Source organism: Agelaius phoeniceus, chromosome 16 (genome assembly GCF_051311805.1).
Source record: "Agelaius phoeniceus isolate bAgePho1 chromosome 16, bAgePho1.hap1, whole genome shotgun sequence".
Classification (NCBI taxonomy): Eukaryota; Metazoa; Chordata; class Aves; order Passeriformes; family Icteridae; genus Agelaius; species Agelaius phoeniceus.
Window position 1 is genome coordinate 15,201,505 of NC_135280.1, and position 22,935 is coordinate 15,224,439.

Sequence of the window (22,935 nt, forward strand, 5' to 3'; positions counted from 1 at the left end):
GGGCAGACACTGAGGGCCTGGAGGGGGTCCAGAACAGAGCTGGGAAGGGGCTGGAGCACCAGGAGGGGCTGAGGGAGCAGGAAAGGGGCTCAGCCTGGAGAAAAGGAGACTCAGGGGGGACCTTGTGGCTCTGCACAGCTCCTGACAGGAGGGCACAGCCGGGTGGTCGGGCTGTGCTCCAGGGAACAGGGACAGGACAAGGGGAAATGGCCTCAAATTGTGCCAGGAAGGTTCAGTTTGGATTGGGAAAATTCCTTCGTGGAAAGGGTGGTCAGGCACTGGCACAGCTGCCCGGGGCTGTGGTGGGGTCCCCATCCCTGGGGGGATTCAAATCCGTCTGGATGTGGCACTTGGGGACACGGGTCAGTGGCAAATACGACGGTGCTGGAGGAGTGGTTGGACTTGATGATCTTACAGATCTGCTCCGACCTCGAGGTCTGCATAAGGCACGGAGATGCCTCCCCCAGGCTCCCGCAGCCTAAGAGGTTTTGCTCACACATGCACACAGCAGTCAGCAATTAGGACCAGCTCTGGCCTTTTTATCCCGGGATTTTGTGCCCATGCGGGATTAAAGCCCTGATTGTAGCTTCCCCACCAGCCCCAAATCCTCTGTTCTGGGGGCAAGTCAGTGCACGCTGTGACCTATTGATCCCGATCCCTGCGTGCGCCGGATCCGGGGCGCCCTTAAAGAGCGCCGAGCGCTGCGGCCGCCGGGCACTCCCGGCCGGGGGAGCGGGGAGGCTGCGGGGCCCGGCAGCCACAGCGCCAGGCAAGTGTGGGTTCGTATCTCTGTGTGTCCGTCTGTCTGTCGGTGTTGCTCTGTGTGTGTTTGTGGGAGTCTCCTCCATCCCGGTCTGCCGCGGTTTCTGCTCCTGGCTCATTTAGGGGCTGAGAGCTGCTCCCCTGCGGGCTCTGGCACTGCTGCCTGGCTGTGCATCCCCTCCCGGGTGATCAGGAGCCAGCTGAGCTGTGAGGGACCCACAGCCCGTGCCCCACAGAGCCCTGAGCCCCCCGGGCCGGGCTGTCACCCCGCACACTGCAGCTCTTGGTGTTCCCGTGGCCTCATCCAGCCAAGCTCCTTCGAGCCCTTGGCCAGTGGGGATGGATTTCAAACCCTCCCGGAGCTCAGGGTTGTGCTGGAGGTGGTTCAGCTGGGGGTGGGGGTGGCAGGGTCCTGCTGGGAGTGAGCCCCAGGGCTGTCACTCGGTGCTGGCTGTGCTGGTGCGAGGCTGGAGCAGCCCCCGAGAGCCAGAGCCAGGGCTGGGCCTCACCCTGGCCTGGCTGGGGCCGTCCCTGGGCTCTCCCTGCTGCCGGCCATGGCACCAGCTCCACCTGAACCATCCCTGAGGTGGGAATTGCTCTCCATGGTGCCCAGCTTCCATTCTTATTTCTGAATAGATCCTGAGGATCCCCTGGGCAGGAGCTGTTCATGGGATCCCCAGAACCCGTTATCCCCTGGGATCCCTGGCAGTGCCTGGAACCTGGTGCTCTCCCTGCCACGGCCTCAGTGCCAGGCTCCTGCCCATGCTGAGGAGCACACCGGCGTTCCCCTGGTTTTTGGGAGGAGGGTTTTGCAGGTGCTGAGGCTCTTTTGGAGGCTGTGAGCATCCCTGTGCAACCTGCCCAGGCAGCAGCTGCATCCCCCCCTCCCTGCAGCCCCACAGAGGGGAGCTGAGGAGGAGAAGCCCAGCCCGGCTGCTTTCGTCTCACTGCGTGAAATCCTGCACGTCTTTACTCAGCACTGCAAACACTTTCTGCTTTTTGTGCTTTGGGATCCCCCCCAACTCTAGCAGCAACATGTTCTGGATGCTCAAAGGACCGGTTGCTCCTCTTAAAGCTTCCAGAACCATCCCAGAGCCCCCCTTCTTGACCCTGCGGGAAGGTGAGCAGAGGTTTAGGGATGAACTGCCTCTGCCTACCAGAGGGGTTTGCTTTCCATCTCCTCCTGTGCCAGTTCTGCAGCCTTAATCCTCCTAATCTCCCCACATCTCTGGCGTGGCTCATTTTTGTGTGCAAATGCCCTTGAGAGCAGCAAAATTGCAGCTGCTGGGTGAAACACCAGGCGGAGAGAAACTCCGGTGTAGTGGAAAACTCTGTCTTATGTAAACTGCCCAGGTACTCTGCCTTTGCCTTGGCTTGGGATCAGAGGCGCTGCACAACCCTCTGTACACAGGGTGCTTTTGGGGACCTGGGGGCCTGTGGTTTGGGGGTGCTGGCAGCTCTTCTCCAGGCTCTGGTGCCTGCCCAGAGCACCACACAGCCCGTGCTGAGCTTCTCTCCTCAGCTGGGCTCTGCCAGGGTTGGTTTTGCAGCGTTTATTTTGCAAATGAGCCTCTGAGTGGCTTTGCCACTGCAGCTGCTCCCTGCTGTGCTCCGTGCCCTCCCCTCTGCTGCTGCTGCTGCCAGGCAGGGCGCTCCCCATGCTGGTGTCCAGGTGTCCAGGTATCCATGTGTCCTGGTATCCAGGTGTCCAGGTATCCTGGTGTCCATGTGTCCAGGTATCCTGGTGTCCATATGTCCAAGTGTCCATGTGTCCATGTGTCCAGGTGTCCATGTGTCCATGTGTCCATGTGTCCAGGTATCCATGTGTCCAGGTGTCCATGTGTCCAGGTGTCCATGTGTCCATGTGTCCATGTGTCCAGGTATCCATGTGTCCTGGTGTCCATGTGTCCAGGTGTCCAGGTGTCCATGTGTCCAGGTATCCTGGTGTCCATGTGTCCATGTGTCCAGGTATCCTGGTGTCCATATGTCCAAGTGTCCAGGTGTCCATGTGTCCAGGTATCCTGGTGTCCAGGTGTCCATGTGTCCATGTGTCCATGTGTCCAGGTATCCTGGTGTCCATATGTCCATGTGTCCAGGTGTCCATGTGTCCAGGTATCCTGGTGTCCAGGTGTCCATGTCTCCATGTGTCCAGGTATCCTGGTGTCCAGGTGTCCATGTGTCCATGTGTCCATGTGTCCAGGTGTCCATGTGTCCAGGTATCCTGGTGTCCATATATCCATGTGTCCATGTGTCCGTGTGTCCATGTGTCCGTGTGTCCATGTGTCCATGTGTCCGTGTGTCCAGGTGTCCATGTGTCCAGGTGTCCATGTGTCCATGTGTCCAGCTGTCTCCATGTGTCCATGTGTCCATGTGTCCATGTGTCCATGTGTCCATGTGCCCAGGTGCCACTGGCTCCTGGAGCCTCTCGAGCCTGGGGCAGTGTGTCTGTCCTGCCAGCCCGGTGCCCGCCGTGCCCTGTGAGCTGCCCCATGTGTGGCCCCACCGGGTGCTGGTGGGAGGATGCCGAGCCCCAGGGTGCTGCACCCACCCAGATGAGTTCCCTTGGCTCCTTTCCAGCCCCAAAACACCCACGGAGCTCCTCCCACGGGCCGAGCCCCTCGACAGAGGCAGCAATGTGGCAATATTGACTTAACCTGGGTAAGAATCTCTTGAGCTGCTGCTGCTGCGGGAGGGGAGCGGGAGAGGAGCACGTTTTATGCAACGAGATGACATTTTCCTGGCAAGCCCTGCTCTGGCATCCCACACCCTGCTCCACCCTGTGCCAGCCCCAGCACCCGGCCGAGGCCGACCCTGCTGCCCAGGGCACAGGATGGGCACCAGCTCTGGGTCTCACTCCCTGCTGACACCTGAGCTGTGGCCTTGGCACCCCCCTGTGCCCACCATCCCACCCCACACAGCCCATTGTAGTTTGGGAGGGCAGCAGGGCTGGGTGGGTCACACCAGCAGTGGGGTGGTGGCATCCCCTTCCCCGTGGCCCCAAAAGGCACCGTGGCACTGCCGAGGGTCCTGGGGACCCATCGGAGCAGAGGAGGCAGGCATGGAGATGATCAGCCCTGGCAGATGCTCAGCCATGTTCCTCAATGAGGAATTTTCAGATTTCACTTCTGATGCAGGGGGGTGGGGTTGAGGCAAAACAACTTGGAAATCTCTTCCAAAAGCTCAATGGAACACAAACAGCAGTAGATGAGCCAAAATCTCATTTATTTTCTGGGTGGGGAGTTTGTGACAGCCCCTGGAGGGCCCAGCTGAGCTTTGGGCAGGCTTTGGGATTGGAAGGGAGTTCCTGCTCGCACGGCAGGAAAGCAGGGCACTGAAACACCTCCGTGCTTCCTCCTGGCGGCTCCCACGTGCGCAGGAATGCGGCCGTGCTCGTTCCTAACTGCTCCTCAGCCGGCCGAAACCTCCCCCAGCTCCGTTTGGGGCTGTTTGCTCCGAAATCAGCAGCCAGGGCGGCTGCTCCGGCCCCATCCCCAGCCCCTGCCAGCCTCGATGGCTTTGGATGGCTCTGGTGGGACGTGGTGGCTCGAAGGACCGGGCTCAGGGCTCCTCAAACTGTAAGGAAGAAACAGAATAAAGCAAGTGCATTGCTGCCGATGCTGAAGGATGGGAAAGCTCCTGTCCCAGCAGGAAGTGCTGCACTTCTTCTGCTGCACTTTTTCTGCTGCACTTGCTGGTTTGAGCCCAAGTGCCATCAAGGGACTTAATACTGAGCAAACACCAAGCGAAAGCGGGTGCAGGCAGCCAAGCAAAACAAAGGCTGAGAGAGGCCGGTGCTCTGACTCATTTGGCATGGAAATGCAGCACGGAATAAATTAAGTTTGGCTCTTCCTCCTCCTCCCGGCACAGAGGTACAGAGCAGGAGGGCTGCCTTGTCACCATGCCGGGGTGGCTTTGGGTGCTGGTGCACACAGCAGGCACAGGGACATCTGCCCCAGACTGGGGGGAAAGGGAGAGGGGGACACAGCCACCCTGGCAGGTGCCTGTCCTGTGTCCCCAGCCATCAGTTCTGGAATGGCACTGAGCAATGCACAGCTGGGTTGGATGGTGAGGTCAGAACGTGCATCCGAGACAGCAGCAGCTTCTCTTGGTCCTTATTCTCCTGTCCCATGAAGGGATGGGGTCCCAGACCCCCAGTGGGATGTCATCATCATCATCATCAATCATCATCAAATCATTGTAGAGTGATTTGGTTGGAAGGGACTTAGAATTCATCCATTCCCCCCCTGCCAAGGCAGGGACACCTTCCACTAGAACAGGTTGCTCCAAGCCCCATCCAACCTGGCCCTGAACTTTTCCAGGGGCATCCACAGCTCCTCTGTGTCCCCTGTGCCTCTCGGTGACACACGGTGCTGCAGCCCTGAGCACCCATGCAGGAGCACTGATCCTGGCTGGGACCACTCTGTCACAGCCCCCCAGAACACATCGAGAGGAAGAAAAAAGGTCAGGGCTTCACTTCAGGCTTTGACCTGTGATGTAAAGACCGGGAATTTCCGGGGTGTAATGTTTGCATCTCTATAAATATGCAGCTGGAGCGCACCCAGGGGCAGCTGCCTGCGATGGGCGAGGGAGATAATGCCCCGCTTCCGCCAGCGCGGGGAAAAGGGCAGGGCAGCGCCCGGCCCCGCAGCACGGCGCGGTGATTCACGGCCCCGGGGGATGCTGTGACCCCCAGGGCTGCGGGCCACAGGGGGACACATCCCTGGGGAGCCGCGGGGAGGGCGGGGAGAGGATGCCCCAGCCCCCGGTGCCCGGCACTGCGGGACCGGGGGCACCGGGACGGCCCCGGGACGGCCCCGCCGTTGTGTCCAGCTGGGTTCTGTCCTGCCCTCGAGCGGGGTGACACCGCCTCAGACAATCCCGGCCGGTGAGACTGGGAGAGGCCGGCCCTGCCCCGAGCCCGGCACCCCGCGCCCGCCCGCTCGCCGCGGTTTCGGCAAACCCAGGGCCCGTCCTGTCCCGGCGGCACAAACCAGTCCCGGCACCCACACCCTGCACCGCCCGGGCCCGCCTCGCCACAGCCCCGGCACCAGCGCCCCTCGGCACCGCTGCGCTGGGGAGGGCGAGCCCCCACACGGCCCCAAAGCGCACCATGGGGTGCCCCGATGGATGGGGGTCCGGGGCTGAGCCCTAAAGCAGAGCTGCACACAAGAGTGGGGCCGTGACAAGCTGGTGGCGGCTGTCCTGGGCGGAGGACTGCGCCTCCTCAGGGCACCTGTCACCGGGCTGGGAGGGGACAGGTGAAAAGGGTTTTGGCACCGGCACATCCTGCACAGTCACTCGCAAAGGATGCCGAGAGGGATGGGCCTCAATTCCCCGCCTTGTCCCGGCAGCAGCGCCTTGGGGCAGCGCCCCGGGCACGGCCCGGCCTCCGGGGCACAGGGCCCTCCCTGCTCTTGGTCACAGCGTGGGTGACAGCGGCTGGCGCGGCTGCGCTCCCCCAGGGATCCGAGTGTCCCCATCGGTGTCACACGGGTGCCCTGAGCTCCCTGCCCTGGCAGCCCCGGCAGCCGCGGGATGGGGACAGGAAAACCCCAGTGCCAGCACAGACAGGGCACCCCACAGGGGCAGGGGCTGCACAGACAGGGCACCCCCCTCTGCTGCTCAGTGCTCTATGCTGGTCCTCACGGGTCCCACCCTGAAGCAATGACATAAAGCTGTGCCAGGGCAGGTTTAGGTTGGAGATCAGGAAAGATTCTTCCCCCAGAGGGTGCTGGCACTGCCCAGGCTCCCCAGGGAATGGGCACAGCCCCGAGGCTGCCAGAGCTCCAGCAGTGTTTGGACAGCGCTGCCAGGGATGCCCAGGGTGGGATTGTTGGGGTGTCTGTGCAGGGCCAGGAGCTGGGCTGGATGATCCCACTCAGGATATTCCATGATTTCCTGTGCCAGCATTTCCTGGAGCTGGGGGGAGCGATAGCACAGGACCTGGCCCTGGGGAGGCTGGTGGCTTTCCCAGGCCATGCTGGACACAGACAGATGCATTTCATAATCCCCAGGTCTCACCTAATCCCCAGGTCCCAGCCACCCCCGGCTGCTGCCCTGGGATCATAACTGATGGGGAGAGAGAGAAATTAAATACACAAAATGCAGTGGCTTGATGCTCATTTGGGACTTTTCCATCGCCCTGAACCAGGGCCTGTCTGTCCATCCTGCTGTCCCTCCTGCTGTCCATCCATCCCACCCACAGCTGGATGTGGACAAGCATGACTGGGCTGGCTGTGGCTTCATTGCTTTGGGATAATTCACATTCCAGGATAATACCCCACTTCAAACAGTTCCCATCTGCCCACCAGCACTCACTCCCAGGGCTTTCCTTATAGTCTAAAGGATAATTTGGCTGCTGGGGTAGGATCAGAAGACTTTAAACAGGAGGGGAAAATACCCAAATGCAAGACTTGTGCCCCATAATAAATAATATACTTGCATATATAATATTTTATTTATAAAAAATATTATCATGCAGTGGCCAGGGAAGGGGGGGAGCCCCGAGTGCTGCCACAGCCCAGGCTTAGTGCAGGTCAGAGATGCCTACAATTGTCTGCAAATCGTTTGTGGTGGCAGGTTAACCATGGATTACAACCATCATTAATGATTATAACCATCATTAATGATTACAACCATCACTAGCAGCCACTGCAGGTGCAGGGTGAAGGAGGGGCTCGCTGGTGGGGGCTGAAGGGGTCCCTGTACCAAAGTAAATGCTCGGATTATGGAATCAGGGTGGACAGGGAGAGGGGGACGGTGGCACAGGGGTGATGGGACACTTTGCTGCCTGCCGTGGGGGTCCCGTGGTCGCCGTGGCTCCCTCCCAGCCCGGGTGTGGCCCAGCCCCGCTGGTTGGACCCAGGTGCTCCGCGGGTCCCGGCCCGGCCGCTCTGTCCCTGTGTCCCGCTCCGTCCCTGTGTCCCGCTCCGTCCCTGTGTCCCGCTCTGTCCCTGTGTCCCGCGGCCCGCAGGGTTTATCTGGGGGGCCGGCAGAGGGGCGATCACATGCTCGCCCGCCCGGCCGGGATTAGGTGCAGCCGCTGCGGCGGGGAGCGGTGCCAGGGAGCCGTGGTGGCGGCCCCGCAGCCGCGGCACTCGGAGCCCATGGCCCTGGGCAGCGGGAGCCGGCCGCGGCTGCCCCGAGGATGAAGCACCTGCAGCCCCCTGGCCGGGCCCTGGAGCGCTTCGATGGGCTCTCCCTCATTTACTGGTGAGCGGGGCGGGATGCCGCGGCACCGGGAACGGGAGCGGGAGCGGGCATCCCCCGAGCCTTGGGTCCGCTCTGCAGGGATGGCCCTGGGGAGGATGCTGGGCTGGGTGACCCCGCGGCTTTCGGCGGGGTTGCTTTGATTGGGTTCATTTTCGGTTCGTGCAGGGGCAGGGTCCGCTGGGGGTCCCGCGGCACCCGCAGGGTGAGGCCGGGCCCAGCCGGGGCTGCCAAAGGGGATTTTATTTTCCAGGCAGCACCTGGGGAAGCACCCCCAGCCCCTGGGAGCAGCTGCGGGCGCTGCTGCAGCTGCAGCTCGGCTGCGGGCTCTCCCCTTTGGCAGGAGCTCCCCAGAGGGGCCCGGTGCCGGTGCCGGTGCCGGGAGCGGGGCGCGGGGAGGGGACGGGAGGTGACGGCGGCCGCAGATGTCTATGTAGGGCACCGAGAGCGCGGCTGTGCCCGGGCCAGGGTTCAGAGCGTGCGGCTTTAGCCGATTAACTGGGGGTCAGTGGGCCGGAGCCAGCGCCGGCCTGGGCCCCGCCGGGGTCCGGGACCACCCTGGGGGGCGGCGGAGCCTTGCTCGGGCTGGCCGGAGCTGGGCTCTCCCCAGCCGGGGCACGCCGGAGGCGGCCGGGGCCGGTGCCTGCCCTGCCCGGACACGATGCACCTGCGGCTGAAGTAGGTCAGGGGAGATGGTGAGGGCTGGGGGCTGCGGGCGCTGCTGCCGGGGTGCCCGCAGGATGGCGAGGGCGGCAGCCCGGGGTCACTGACACCGAGTCGGGGCCTTGGGAGGCTGTGCTGAGGCTGCCCTGCTGCTTTTGGGGGCGGAAAGGGCAGAATCAGCTGCCGGTCGGAAGGAGGTGGCGCAGGACAGGCGTGGCTGCGTTGGGGCAGCGCTGCCGGGTGGGCGCTGATGCTGTGGGGCGGGTTTGGGAACAGCCCCGTCTCTCACTGCGGGCTCCTGCCCATCCCAGCTCCACGGGGCTGCTAAGCCCTGGTGTCCTGCGAGGCACAAATGCTCAAACCCCATTTTCCACCTCACAAATCTGCTCATACGCTGGAATTTTGGGTCGAACTCTCCCTCAGCTTTGTCCACGGGGCCGTGTTTGGTTTGGGAGGAGAGGGGTGGTCGGGGGGAGCGTCCCCCACATGTGGCGCTGCCAGATGAGCTGGCTGGTGTCCGTCTGTCTGCCGGCCCCGCCGGGACGCGGCGGAGGATGGCGAGCAGATGGCGGGGAGATAACACCTCCCCGGCCCTCCGATAAGGATGACCCCGCTCTGCCGCTGATTAAAAGATTAATTTTGGAGTTTGAAATAGGAATTTGATAAATAAACGCGAGCCGTCGGCAGAACCTCACCCGGCAGCGTCAGGGTGGGGGTGGCGGCAGCCGCGGCCGGAGCAGCGGCTCGTCCTTCATCCCTCATCCCTCATTCCCCATCCCTCATCCCCCATCCCTTGTCCCTCATTCCCCCGTCCCTCATCCCCCGTCCCTCATTCCCCCGTCCCTCATCCCTCATCCCCCGTCCCTCATTCCCCCGTCCCTCATCCCCCGTCCCTCATCCCCCGTCCCTCATTCCCCCGTCCCTCATTCCCCCGTCCCTCATTCCCCCGTCCCTCATTCCCCCGTCCCTCATTCCCCATCCCCCGTCCCTCATCCCCCGTCCCTCATCCCTCATTCCCCGTCCCTCATTCCCCGTCCCCCATCCCCCGTCCCCCATCCCCGGCCTGTCCCGGTGCTGATGCCGGGGTCTCTCCTGCAGAGTTTTGCTCTGGTGGTTTCTGTGCAGGAGCTCGCCCGGAGCCAGCAGGAATCAAAGAGCCCCGAGGGCGCTGCCGGGGCCGGGCAGGGCTCGGGGCCGGACCAGGCTCTGTGTGCTCGGGGGGTTTGGATCCACTGCCGGCTCCTCAGCAGGCGTGGCCGGGTGCGAGACTGGGCTGCACTTCCAGCAATCCTCTGGAATTATCATTGCTGCCTGTCTGTGCCTCGTGCCAGGGCCTGGGTTGGAGCACGGGGGTGTTTGCAGCTCAAGGATGGCTCAAAGCTCTTCCCAAGAGCTACAATTCCAGTTCAGCAACATGTTCTGAAATCTTTCCCAAAAATATGTGATTTTCCCATCTTTCCATACCCAGCCATTTCCCACACCTCTCTCTTTCCATCTCTATTTTTAGGGATTCGCTTGGGGGAATTTTCTGCTGAGGTTCTCAGGATTTCTCCCACTGGTGTGGGGTGGACAGAGGGTGGCCAGGCCAGCAGAGCAGGTCCTGCAGCCACCACCAGCCCCTGTTAATAAGTTTATAACCAGTGCAATCCCACAGGCCAGGGGATTTAGGCAGGCAGGATGATTTATAATCCTGTTAACCCTTCACAGCAGTTGACACCCAAACAGGGCCCATGGGACCATTTCCCAAGTGAGCAGCAGATCACCCACCTGATGGGAGGGGAGGAGGAGGAGAAGGAGAAAGGCTTCCTCATGGGAGAGGTGTTAGCACACCTTGGAGCTGCTGCAGTGGAAATGAAGGCCCTGTTTGAGCTTTCCCCTGTGTTTGTGTAAATCCCCATCTCAGGGGGCACATCCAAGGGTTGGGCTGGAGCAGATGTTGGGGGATGTTCAGCTCAGCTGGGCTCTGGCATAAATGCCTTTCCTGAAAACTCCTGGGCAGACCAAGCCTGGCCTCCCTTCTACCTTAAACAATCTCTCCTAATTGCTGCAAGACAGGTTGAATTGACAATTCATAATCAAAGAGTTTCTTTTTGCCTTTTCCCAACCAAAACCTTTTGGAACAGCACAGGCAGAGCTGTGTGTTGATGCCCATTGGAAGAGAACTGTAACCCTTGCTGTGGTTTAACCAAGCCCCAGCAGTCCCCAGGAGCAGCTCTGCCCGGCAGGTGCCCATGCACTGACCCTGGGCAAGAAGAACATCCAGAAATGCTCCACCACTCTTGGCTTGATGCATAATTGTCAGGTGGCATCAGCTGCCTTCTGCAAGCCCCTCTCTCCCTGGGGCTGAAGGGGATGGGCAGCAGAGATCTGACTTTCAGACAGCAGAGTTTTGTTTCTTCATGCTGCAGAAATCCACTGGCTGAGAAGGGTGTTGGAAATAGGGATGGAGCTCAGGGGAGGGTGATAAAAGGGGCTGAAGAACAGGAAAGCCTGGCCAGCAGTGAAGTGGATCTCTGTCTGCCCGAGGCCTCTGTGGCTGGTGCAGATGTCCTGGGAGAAGGGGCCTTCCTCCCTGAGGAGTGAGAACGTGCCCCAGCCTCAGGTGAGCCACCCCCCTCCAGCAGAAGGAGGGAACAAGCACTGGAAAACAGCCCAGCCATCAAATGCCCCTCCCTCTGCTTTGTCAGGCATGGCTGGGCTGGGAGTGAGGGTGGCACCAGCAGGAGTGGGGAGGGTGAACACTCCCCAGGAGCCACCTGTGACCTCTGAGGGGTCAGAGGAAGGGACTGAAGGAGCACTGGGGCCCACATGGTCCCTGGGAGGAGGAAAGAGCCCAGGGGTGTGGGGACAGGCTTGGCAGCCCTGCCCATGGGGGTGGGGACCACAGGCTTGGAGGAGCAGCATCAGCCCCCAGGACTGGCTGCAGCCACTGCCACCCTCTGCCCACCTGGGGGTGGGTGCTGAGCCCAGGGCTGGGGTGGGAGCACAGGACTGCCCATCCCTGAGTGCTCCCTCTAGGACCTGCCTGCTTCCATCCCCAGCAATTTTGGCACTGTGGTTCCCTTGGGTGCAAGTTACTGCTGGGGTGGTTCCCAGGACTCGAGAGGAAAACTTTGGGAACCATCAGCCTTTGGAATCACTTCTCCAGGGACATGGTGCATCCTCCAGTGCTGGATACTTCCAAGGCTCAGCTGGGCAGGGTGCTGGGCTGCCTTGCCTAGACTGTACTTTTGACAAGAAAGGTTGCACCAAGTGCTCCTCCAGGTCCCTTCCAACCTGGTGTTCCATGATTGTTTGTTCCCTCTTCTGTTCAGACTTGTCTGTGAGCATCTCTGATCTCCTGAGCTCATCTGAAGTGACTCCATGGGTGTTATTATGAGAACACCGTGGGCTGCACCGTGGGCAGCTCCTTCCCAGCTCCTTCCCAGCTGATTGGTTTTTTGATTTATCCCCAATGCTTTGTAACTGATCCTGCAAGCAGCTCAGTTGCAATTTTCCCATTTCTAATCAGATGGAAAAGCCTCTGCAGCCTACACTGATTTTGTTGTGTCATGAAGTGAACTCACTCAATAATGATCCAAAGTTCCTGCTGCTGCCTGGGCAGCCCGTGCTGCTCCCAGGGTGGTGGGAGGATGGCAGAGACCGTGACCCAGTGCCCTGCTGGGGTGAGCCCTCCCACCTCCCACCTCCTTAATGCTGCTTTCCGGTGCCAAAAGGCCTCAGACAGATCTCACTTCCACTGCAGGATGTCTTTCCACCCCTAATCCCCACCCACACAAACCTGCTTGGACTCTGCTCCTCTGCTCAGCCGGGCACAGAGGCTCCCTGCGGGCTCAGGGTGCTGCTGTCAGCACAGCCTCCCCTTTTCCCCTTCCCCTTTTCCCCTTCCCATTCCCCTTTTCCCTTTTTCCCTTTCCCCTTCTCTCCTTCCCCTTTTCCCCTTCCTTTTCCTCCTTTCCCCCTTTCCCCCTTTTCCTCTTCCTCTTCTCCCCTTCACCCTCCCCATCCTTGTGCTGCTGCCTGGCCAAGCTCAGGATCCTCCCTGGGGCTGTCCCCTTTGTGAGATGATGTGGTCCTGGGGGGATCTGTGGGATCACCCAGGGATGCTGCTATGGGATCCCCATGGGGTCTGGCCATGCCTGGGCTCAGCTGCTCCCCTCTCCTGGTTCCTGTGTTTAGCCTCGATGTTGGAGCTGGAATAACTGAGATTATTCAGATTAATTCAGATTAATAATGGAGATGATGGTTCCATTTCTTGTACGGCCTCAACATGGCCTGGAGTTGACCCCATGTCTTGGTTCAAGACAACAATTTTTGGGCCCAGCTAGGTATGGAACACAAGGATATTTTGGGCTGCCTGAGCAGCCAGGCTGTGAAGGGCTGTGTGGCTGGGGGAGAACTCCCTGAGCCCTCAGTTTCAAAGGGAGGGGTGTTTTATGAGAGAGGAGCCTTGGGGGATGCCTTCCACGGGATTTGCATTTGCTGTTGCCCATGCCATGCCAACACTGCCCAACAGTGACATCAAACCCATCACTGCCCTCGTGCTCCAGCTGTTCCCAGCTCTGTTTGCTCCTTGGCTGGGTAGGAGGGACAAGGGCACACCTGAGTTCTTTTTTATCATAACTTTACTGTTGGTTGTACTTGTTTCAGCCATTCTCTTCCTCTCTTTTCTTTCTGAAACCCAAAGCCACCACCACCACCTTCTCCACTGCTTCCTCTTGGCACTGGTTCCTGTGCCTCTCCCAGCGCTCCCAGTTTCACTCTCCCACACTTTCCTCTTCATGCTCTCCCAGAAAAATACACTGGAAATGCACCTGACTTGTGCTGACCCAGCATTTTTAACTCTGTGCTCCTGCTCCAAGACTCATTTTGATTCTATTTACAGTTTCACCCATCCCTGCTTATAAATGGTAGTGTTAAGTAAAGCTGACTTATACAGTTTCACTCAACTTCTATTAAAAATATATATTTCAAACAAAAATAATTTTTCCATTGGGAAAAAAAAATCATTTTTCAATGAGTTTTAAACCCATTTTTCTAGCAGTCAATGAAAAAGTGGACAACCAAGTGAAACATGTTCATCTGCTGTCCTGCCCCATGGGGTTACTTTGTTCTTAATTCATTAATTCTCATTTCAATTGCTCTTAATTCTTCTATTCTCTCATTTAAAAAGCTAAAATCTGATTAAAAATCTCAAGTCTCACCAGCAGTTCCCTGGGACAAGAATCCTGGATTCCCTTGGTGTAAGAGCCTGAATGAGAGATGCAGGACTCCAGGCAGCTCTCCAAAATGCAGTTTATTGTATCCCAAATGCAGTTTATTGTATCCAAAATGCAGTTTACTGTATCCAAGATGTTACAGCAGTGCAGGGTCATGGGTGACAGAGCTGTGCCCACAAGCTGTCAGCTCCAGCTGCAGGCAGGCCTGGAGACCCTTTGGTTTTGGTTACATTGCATTATAGACTTTTCTTTTGGTTACAATGCATTATAGACTTTTCTTTGCTGAGCATCTTAGTACAGTAGAACCAATCTATACCTTTACTTTTATCTATAGCCTATCATAACTACTATAATTACCATATTCATGTTACTACTCTCCAATCACTATAAGTCAGTACATTACAGTTTAAGCTAGAAGTTGTTTTTTGGTTTTTTTGCAGTGGAAAATCCTGAGACCTTTTTTCTACTTGCAGCATTTGCTGCCTTGTTTGCCTGTGCTCTCTTTCTGCTTGGTAAAAACATCTTCTTGTTTGGGGTGGGTTTATCCTTTGCTCTGAGCCATAAAAACCCCTTCTAACTAACACACCCTTTGCCTCCTTGGTTATCCAGCAAGGCTGGCTCAGCAATTCTTTTCTTCTCTATCAAAACTTGCTTCCATCTCTATTCCTTCTTCAGATTTTACATTCAAAAATCTTTCTGCTAAGCATACACATATCTGTGAGACTTTCTTGTCAACCTTTCATCCTTCCCAACACCTTGGAGTGGCTCAGCTGGGTCCCAGCTCCATAAGGATCTCAGGCACAGAGCACAGGCCCCGTGCCAGGGGGATGTTTGCCCTCAACACTGTTATACAAATTAGGCCTGGGACCCTTGGGTAGATCATGGGGCCTTACAAATCCTTCCTGAATGTGATCCCAAGTTGTAAACCACTGAAAATCCTCTGAACTGTTTCTGTTGAAAATTCCTCTGATAAGAGACGTGTTAATGAACGGGAGCAGCAGCAGTGTCTGATGCTTTTGCCAGGGTTGGTGTGTGTTTTGGAGGATGGAACTGAGGAACTGAGTGTTTGGAGAGAAAGTTGGAAGCCGAGCATTGCTCCTCTTCCCTGAGGGCCTCTTGGATTTGGTTTTCATTTCTTTTACCAGTTGTGGACAAGCCTGTGGTTTATTGCAACATCCCACCCAGTGGGAAGGACCAGGAACCCCAGCCTGGGGCAGCTGAAGGACTTTGTGTCAGAAATGTGGAGCCCCAAACACATCTGTCTAACCCTGAGTGTAGAAATCATTCCCTGAGATGCAGAAATCAGGGTGGGTGAATTACTGAAGTGCCAGGCAGGAAAATTTCCCCATTTTCCTGCAAGTTTTGGCTTGGCCTGACTCCAGTGAGCTTTCCTGCAATGCCTCTGAAACTGGTCAGAGAAGTGACCTTATCATAGAGCCACAGAATGGCTTCAGTGGGAAGGGATCCTCTCATTCTTCTCCCTGTCATGGGAATGGGCCCCTTCCAACCTGCCTTTGGACATTTCCAGGGATCCAGGGGCAGCCACAGCTTCTCTGGGCACCCTGTGCCAATGCTTCAACTTTATCCCACTGCCATTGCCTCCAGTGCTTGTGCAATCCCTTCCCTTCAGCATCCCTGATTTATCCCAGCCAAGACTCTGGCCCATGGATCAGGGCAGTAACTGTGGGACAATGCATCAGCAGAGTCCCAAGGGATCTGGGATGGTTGTACACAGTGTTTTGGTGGTGTTTTGGTGGTGGGATGGAAATGTCTTATCCTCTGACCAGGAATGTTCTTGATGCATCAGAGGGCCCTGGGTGTGATCCTGAGTGTGAGTGGCTGCTGGGTGAGGGGGGCCCAAAAAGGTCACCCCAAGCTGGGCATGGTGCCAGGGCTCTCCTGCCCCTCGGGAGCTGCTCTGGTGTGGAACAGCTCCCACTGTAGAGCAGGCACAGAGGGAGGGTTCCAGAGCCCAGCATTGAATTCCTGTGCATGTTCTGCCACAAAACCTCCTGGCCAGCCTTGAATGAGGCACCAACACCCAGAGCTGGTGGTCATCAGGTGTTGGAGTCTCCTGCCCTAATTTTTGGCTCTCCACACCCTGGTCCTTTTCTGTGGGATGGCAGGAGAAAGAGCATCTCCCTGCAGTTGGGTTGCTGAGGATGGGCAGGTTTGTGAGGCTCCTGCAGGCTGCAGCACCCAGCAGGTTTGGAGATGGGCCCAGGTACCACCCCCTGTGCTTAGTCTGCTTCAGCCCAAGCCTTGGCAAGGGCTTGAACACATCTTGCTGGGCTGGGGTGGGCACAATGATCTATCACCAGATGTATCTGTTTGTCTAGTAGGCATTACTTATCCAAATTTGATTTTTTTTAGCTAGATAATTTAATTTTTAGGAAAGTTTTGGCCACCTGAAGGTCAAATCTATTCAGGTTTTATATGTCATCTGAATGTCCTCAAGTGAAAACAATTTTTAAAAAAGAAGACAAAATGCAGGAGAACTTTTCCAATTTGTCTTTTTTTGAAGCACTTTGCACGAGACCATCGGGGAAGCTCCAGCTGATAAAATCAGTTGTTCAAGCATGGAACAGCACCATCCAGCAGCTTGGACTCAAGGGATGGTTTGGCAAGGGGTGGCAGTGCCAGGCACAGCTCTGCTAACAAGGGCAAGGGCCACTAATGGGGCCTGGCCAGGAGCCTGCTGAGACACTGGGAGCAGCACGAGGAGGACACGGATGGAGGAGTCGGGGCCAGGAGCTCCCCCTGACCTCAGATGTCCTCCAGAGCTGGCTGGGATGTGGGACCTGTGTCCTCCTGTGGATCCAGGGGAGTTCATTTCCCTTCTCAGGAAAGTCACCAGATCTTTCCCCCAGGGTGGCAGCCCTGCTCCTGCCAAGCCCCAAGGTGGCTCTTCTGGTCCATTTCCATCACTGGCAAACCTTGGATAATTTTATTTCAACCCTCCATCCCACAGGACAGGGGTGCTGCTGCTTCTCCAGCTGGATGGTGGCACCAAGATAGGGATGGAGGACACAGTCTCAAGCTGCACCAAGGGAAATATAGGTTGGATATTAGGAAAAAGTTTTTTACTGAAAGAGTGATAAAGTTCTGGAATGTTCTGCCCGGGGAGGTGGTGGAGTCACCATCCCTGGGTGTGTTTAACAAAGCCTGGATGTGGCACTGGGTGCCAGGGTTGAGTTAAGGGGTTGGGGCTGGGTTGGACTCGATGATCTTTGAGGTCTCTTCCAACCCAATGATTCTGTGATTTCTCTGGAAGGGGCTGTTCAAAGGCAAGTCAGGCTTCTGACCTCCCAGCAGACAGGGGACAGCTGAACTTGTCCTGCATTAAGAAGGAAATCCTGTGGGCTGGAAAAGATGCTAAAAGAAAAAAAAAATCAACATCAACCCTAAACCCGCTAAGTGCCACAGTCTGTTACTGCCTCCGGAGCTCTGCTATGGATTTTAACCCTTTAGAGATGGTGACTGGACCCATCCCACACCGAACGCTGCCCTCCATCCCTGGAGGGGCCGTTCCCAAGAACACATCCCAAGGAATCCCCGTTGTGCTGGGGATGAGGGGCCAGCCCCGCTCCGGCCCCCGCGCATTGGGAAGGAGCTGTCGGGGCCGCGCTGGCTCCGGCTTGCGTAAGCTTTAATCTAAAGTTGGAGATGTTTTGAGCTGATCTGTGTTAATGTTGGGAGGAATTAACATGCATACGGGGAGACCACGTGATGCCCTCCGACCTCCCCTTTTTTTTTTTTTTCTTTTTTTTTCCCATTTTTTTCCCCCCTTCACTTTAACGGATTCCTGCCAAATCCGAGCGGCCGGTGCTGGGCAGGGCCGGGCTGGCACCGCCGCCAAGATGCCCGCGGTCTCTGTGCTTTACAAGGGAGCCATCATCATCAGCAGGTAACGGGGACGGAATTGCTGCACAGAAACCATTCCAGCCCAGGCTGTTCCCTGTGGCTTCCCCCGGAGCGGGGTTGGGATGCAGGGATGGCAGGAGGAGCCCCGGACACCGGCGCTGTTGGGTTTTGTGCTTTGGGGGCGTTTTGTGCTCGGGGCTGCTGGGCGGCCGTGCCCCGGGCTGGGGATGATGATGATGATGATGATGATGATGATGATGATGATGATGATGATAAGAGCTGATGGTATCAAGGAGCATCTGCTCCGCTGGAACTGCAGCCGGGTGCTGCCTCCCCGCCCGCCCTGAGCCGGGCTCGCCCGGGGAATTTCCTCGGTAATTTACTCGAAATACCCCGAAAATCCTGAACCAGCCTGAGCCCAGGGCTGCTCTGCCTCCCTGGGATGCCTTCGAGCTCCATTTTTCAATAGCCAGATGTGGCCAGTTGTTTGTTCAGTCTTCAGTGGGGTGCAAGGATGGCAAGGAGGGGCATTTTTTACATGGAGAAAACGCTTCCAGTCCAAATCTTAGAGGTGGAAGTTACTGGCTTTGCTGGACAGCTCGATATTTTGAGTTTTATTTTGGACTCCTGGTAAGTCCCTGCAGGTTATTCTTACCCTGCATCCTGCTGGATTTCCAGCTGCCTCTTGTTTCCCACGCTGCTGTTCCTCCTCATCCATGCTCAGATCTGGGGCCTGATATGGATTGGGAAACACCTTATTCTCTCCTGGCACTCAGATGCTGGGGAGTGCTTTGGTGCCTCCTCAGCCCTGTTTCCCACCTGGCACATCTGGGCTGGGGTTTCTCAGATCAGGGCTCATCCATCCTGAGGAGCACAAGGAGAAGTGCTGGTGGTCCCGGGTTTGGAGTCTGGCATCTGTGGTTGGGGCAGGGTGGTTTTGGGGTCATTCATCTGGGAGCTTGCCTAAGGTGTTTGGGGGAGGCTGTGGCATGTTTTGGGGGAATCTCAGGTGTGTGATGCTCTTCCATCTGCTCTGGCTTGTGATGAGAAGCTCCCACCAGACCAGGCAGGACTTGGAGCAGCTCTTGCATCCCCTTTTCCAGACCCTCTGCTTGCACTAAAAGCCTTGAGAGTGGATTGTGCCTGTCTGTGTTCATTACAGGCTGTGTTTGTGAAAGTGCTTTATTCCAGAGCACGGCTCTGAGCTCTGATCTCATTTCCCAGGAGCTGCACAGCTGTCCAGCCCTGATAATCTGGGGTAATGAAGCACAGACAGGTCCAGCAGATTTGCTGGGTGGGGAGGATGATGCTCAGCCCTGCACATATTCTCTCATTTATCTGGGCAGAGCTCGGGGGGGCTGCCTGGGGGCTGTTTTGCCCGTGTGGGTGCAATGGTGGGGCTGTCCCTCAGCCTGGGTGTCTGCAGTGCCTGCTGGGCTGGGAGGGACAGTGTGCCCCAGAGTGTGCTGGCTGGGCACCTGTGCCCCTGTCCTTTATGGCCCATGACAGCAAACTGCTCCTCTTGCCTCCCCCAGGACACTCATGGGACCGTACGGGATGGACCGAGCCGTGCACTGCTTCGACTTCTACGAGTGTGCAAACGGGCTGGGTGAGTGCCTGGGATGGACAGGGCTGGGGGAGTGCCAGGGATGGGCTGGGGGAGTGCCAGGGATGGGCTGGGGGAGCACCAGGGATGGGCTGGGGGAGTGCCTGGGATGGGCTGGGGGAGTACCAGGGATGGACAGGGCTGGGGGAGTGCCAGGGATGGACAGGGCTGGGTGAGTGCCAGGGATGGGCTGGGGGAGTGCCAGGGATGGACAGGGCTGGGGGAGTACCTGGGATGGGCTGGGGGAGTACCAGGGATGGACAGGGCTGGGGGAGTGCCAGGGATGGGCTGGGGGAGTGCCTGGGATGGGCTGGGGGAGTACCAGGGATGGACAGGGCTGGGGGAGTGCCAGGGATGGACAGGGCTGGGGGAGTGCCTGGGATGGACAGGGCTGGGGGAGTGCCAGGGATGGACAGGGCTGGGGGAGTACCAGGGATGGGCTGGGGGAGTGCCAGGGATGGACAGGGCTGGGTGAGTGCCAGGGATGGACAGGGCTGGGGGAGTGCCTGGGATGGACAGGGCTGGGGGAGTACCAGGGATGGGCTGGGGGAGTGCCAGGCATGGACAGGGCTGGAGGAGTGCCAGGGATGGGCTGGGGGAGTGCCTGGGATGGACAGGGCTGGGGGAGTACCAGGGATGGGCTGGGGGAGTGCCAGGGATGGACAGGGCTGGGGGAGTGCCTGGGATGGGCTGGGGGAGTGCCAGGGATGGGCTGGGGGAGTACCAGGGATGGGCTGGGCTGGGTGAGTACCAGGGACTGGGCTGGGGTACATCAAACAGCCCCAGAGCCTGGGTCAGGATGTGCCTCCCTGTGTGCAGGCTGGTGTCCCACTGGATCTTGTCTTGTACCTGCCTGTGGTGAGCACCTTCTGCACCTTTTGCAGCTGTGACATTAAAAGAATGTCAAAATCCCAACTAATTCCATGGTAATGGTGAGCAGCCAGTGCTGGGAGCTGTGCAGGAGCTCAGGCCCCTTCCCTCAGCAGGATGAGGGGGAGGGATCTTTCAGAATTTTTTAAATTAAATCAATTAAAATGCTAAATAAATAGAAAAACAGAACCCTCAGCACTCCCCTGCCCCTCTGCAGACTGTTGCCCTGGAAAGCCACCCCAGTGGGGATGGAAGGTGCTTTCTGCAGCGCTCCTGAGGACTGGCATGCATGAGCTGGCTTTGGAAAGTTTGGCCAAGGGGAAGGGAATGAGCACTGGGTGAGTCAGGTGTCCTTCCAGAGCACTCTGAACTTCAAAGCTGGGAGAAAAGGGAAAGGAGAAGGTCACATCCATCAGAACGTGACCAAGTCCCAGGTTCATGACACTCAGCCCAGAGGGATCCAGCAGAGCATTTCTCTGACCTCTCTGTATCCAGTGGGGCTCTGCCATGGACTTTACATCATCTGTGATCCTGCATCAGGATTTCACAGCCTCTCCTGATCCTTAATTGAGAGTGCAGCCCACCCTCCACAGAGCAGCTGGGGACCCTTGGTGACACCCCTGAATGACCATTTGGGACAACTCCCAAGGAGTCACCAGGGAAGCAAGTTCAGGTTTCCTGAGACCTGAGATTAATGATGGATTCATTATTGGCTGTTTCCAGCTCTGGGGGGGACAGCTTTGCTGACTCTTCCCACGTTCATGAGGTTCATGGGAGCTCAGAGAAATGACTTTACTTGGTGAATATCATATTTTAATCTCCAGAGGTGGATTTGGTTGAGTTGATGGGATTTCAGCTGCTGGCTTAGATTAGCTCATTAAAGGAGGAGGCCCAGAAAAGCCTGATGGGGCCATCAGTGACCTCTGGGAGAAGTGACAGATGTGGCAGCCCTTTGTGAGCCACTTCCCTGGGTTCCAGCTCCTCTCCTTCCCCTCAGTCTGGGCCACAGGGTCTTTGCAGGGTCCAGCAGAACCTACAAAGCAAATTGTGGTGTACTGGAGGAAGCTGCAATAATGTGGATTTCCTAAAGCCATCAGCTGCTGGCTTCATCCTCTCCTGTGAGGCTTGGAGCACTCAGGACAAGCAATCATCCTCCAGAAATGATGGAATGGTTTGGGTTGAAGGGACCTCAAAGTCTCATCTCACTGCACCCTCTGCCATGGCAGGGACACCTCCCACTGTCCCAGGCTGCTCCAAGCCCTGCCCAGCCTGGCCTTGGGCACTGCCAGGGATCCAGGGGCAGCCCCAGCTGCTCTGGGCACCCTGTGCCAGGGCCTGCCCACCCTCACAGGGAGCAATTCCTAATTCCCAATATCCCATCCAGCCCTGCCCTCTGGCAGCTTAATCATCCCTCTCTGGTGTGTGGTGCTTACAGAATCCCTGTGCCTGCTCAGAGTGGGTTTATTTGGGAAAAGAAAGTGCCTTTATGAGTTTCTCAAGCTGAATGCAGGGTTATCCCAGCAGTTTCTCAGGGTTATCCCAGCAGTTTCTCAGGGCTATCCCAGCAGTTTCCCAGGTGGGATGCAGGGCTATCCCAGCAGTTTCTCAGGGTTATCCCAGCAGTTTCTCAGGGTTATCCCAGCAGTTTCCCAGGTGTTATCCCAGCAGTTTCTCAGGGTTATTCCAGCAGTTTCTCAGGTGGGATGCAGGGTTATCCCAGCAGTTTCCCAGGTGTTATCCCAGCAGTTTCCCAGGTGGGATGCAGGTGTTATCCCAGCAGTTTCTCAAGCTGAATGCAGATGTTATCCCAGCAGTTTTCCAGGTAGGATGAGGTATGATCCCAGCAGTTCCTTTGCAGCATCACTGCTGGCTGCCAGGTCAGCGTTTGGCCGCGGGTCTGTTGCTCTGTGGCTTTAGGTGCAAACCCACATGTGAACCTCAGCAGAAGTTCAAAGGGGTTACCTGGCAGCTCCTCCTACCTGAACCTCGAATTAAAGAATAGCCATCAAAGGGAAGTGCTGATTAAGGAGCATTTCTCAGAAACACTGAGATCCCATTATCTTGACCTTCATCTGCTTAGGACAGGGCAGGGAGTGATTCACCTCCAATCTGTCCCTTCCTCCAGACAGAAGAAGCTGGCGGGGGCTGCAAGATCAACAGAGGGATTAAGGGAAATGTAATTGAACATTGCCAGCTTAGGCAGGGAGCAGGCTGCCCCTCTCTGTGCCCAGCCTGGCAGGCAGTGGGGTCAGGATGATCCCAGTTGGACTAAACAACCAGATTAGCCAGGACACCCCCTGACCTGTGTGGATCCAGGAGCAGGTGAGATTATAGCCTGAGAACTGTGACTCTGGCATTAGTGGCAGTGGGATTAGAGGCACCAGAGAAGCTTGAGGGTCTTGGAGAAATTTATAGGATTGTTAAAAGCCTAAAGAAAACACAGACTTGGTCAGTCTTACCTCTAAGTCCATCTGGAGTTTCCCTGGCAAACTTTGTTCTGCAAAAGAGAAAAAAACCAGGGACATGGGCATCAGCTCCAGGACCTTTGCCAGAAAGGAAAGATTAAATAGAGGGATCCAAAATAGGCTAGATTATCTGGCCCTAAGTATGACTTAATAAGCATTATACTGGGACTTTGATGCTGTGATAATTAAAGAGCCGTTATTTACCTACACTGGGTCCCAAATAGAAATCTGATTGAGGTAAATGTTTATAAAATATGTAAAAAATTATCATCCCAGG

The 22,935-nt window shown here is 57.1% G+C and overlaps 1 protein-coding gene across 2 annotated transcripts in view; it reads left to right on the forward strand.

Moving 5' to 3' along the window:
• The first annotated feature begins 17,463 nt into the window (after nucleotides 1-17,463).
• LOC129127389 (syntaxin-binding protein 4-like) overlaps nucleotides 17,464-22,935 on the forward strand; it is a 40,853-nt gene continuing 35,381 nt past the window's right edge. The window contains exons 1-2 of one of the 2 annotated variants that reach the window (XM_077186863.1): nucleotides 17,464-17,760; nucleotides 19,253-19,326. In XM_077186863.1, the coding sequence (XP_077042978.1) occupies nucleotides 17,543-17,760; nucleotides 19,253-19,326 (292 nt within the window). In that variant the 5' untranslated portion in view covers nucleotides 17,464-17,542. The remainder of the gene's footprint in view (nucleotides 17,761-19,252; nucleotides 19,327-22,935) is intronic. The other variant, XM_077186862.1, reaches the window with a different exon arrangement.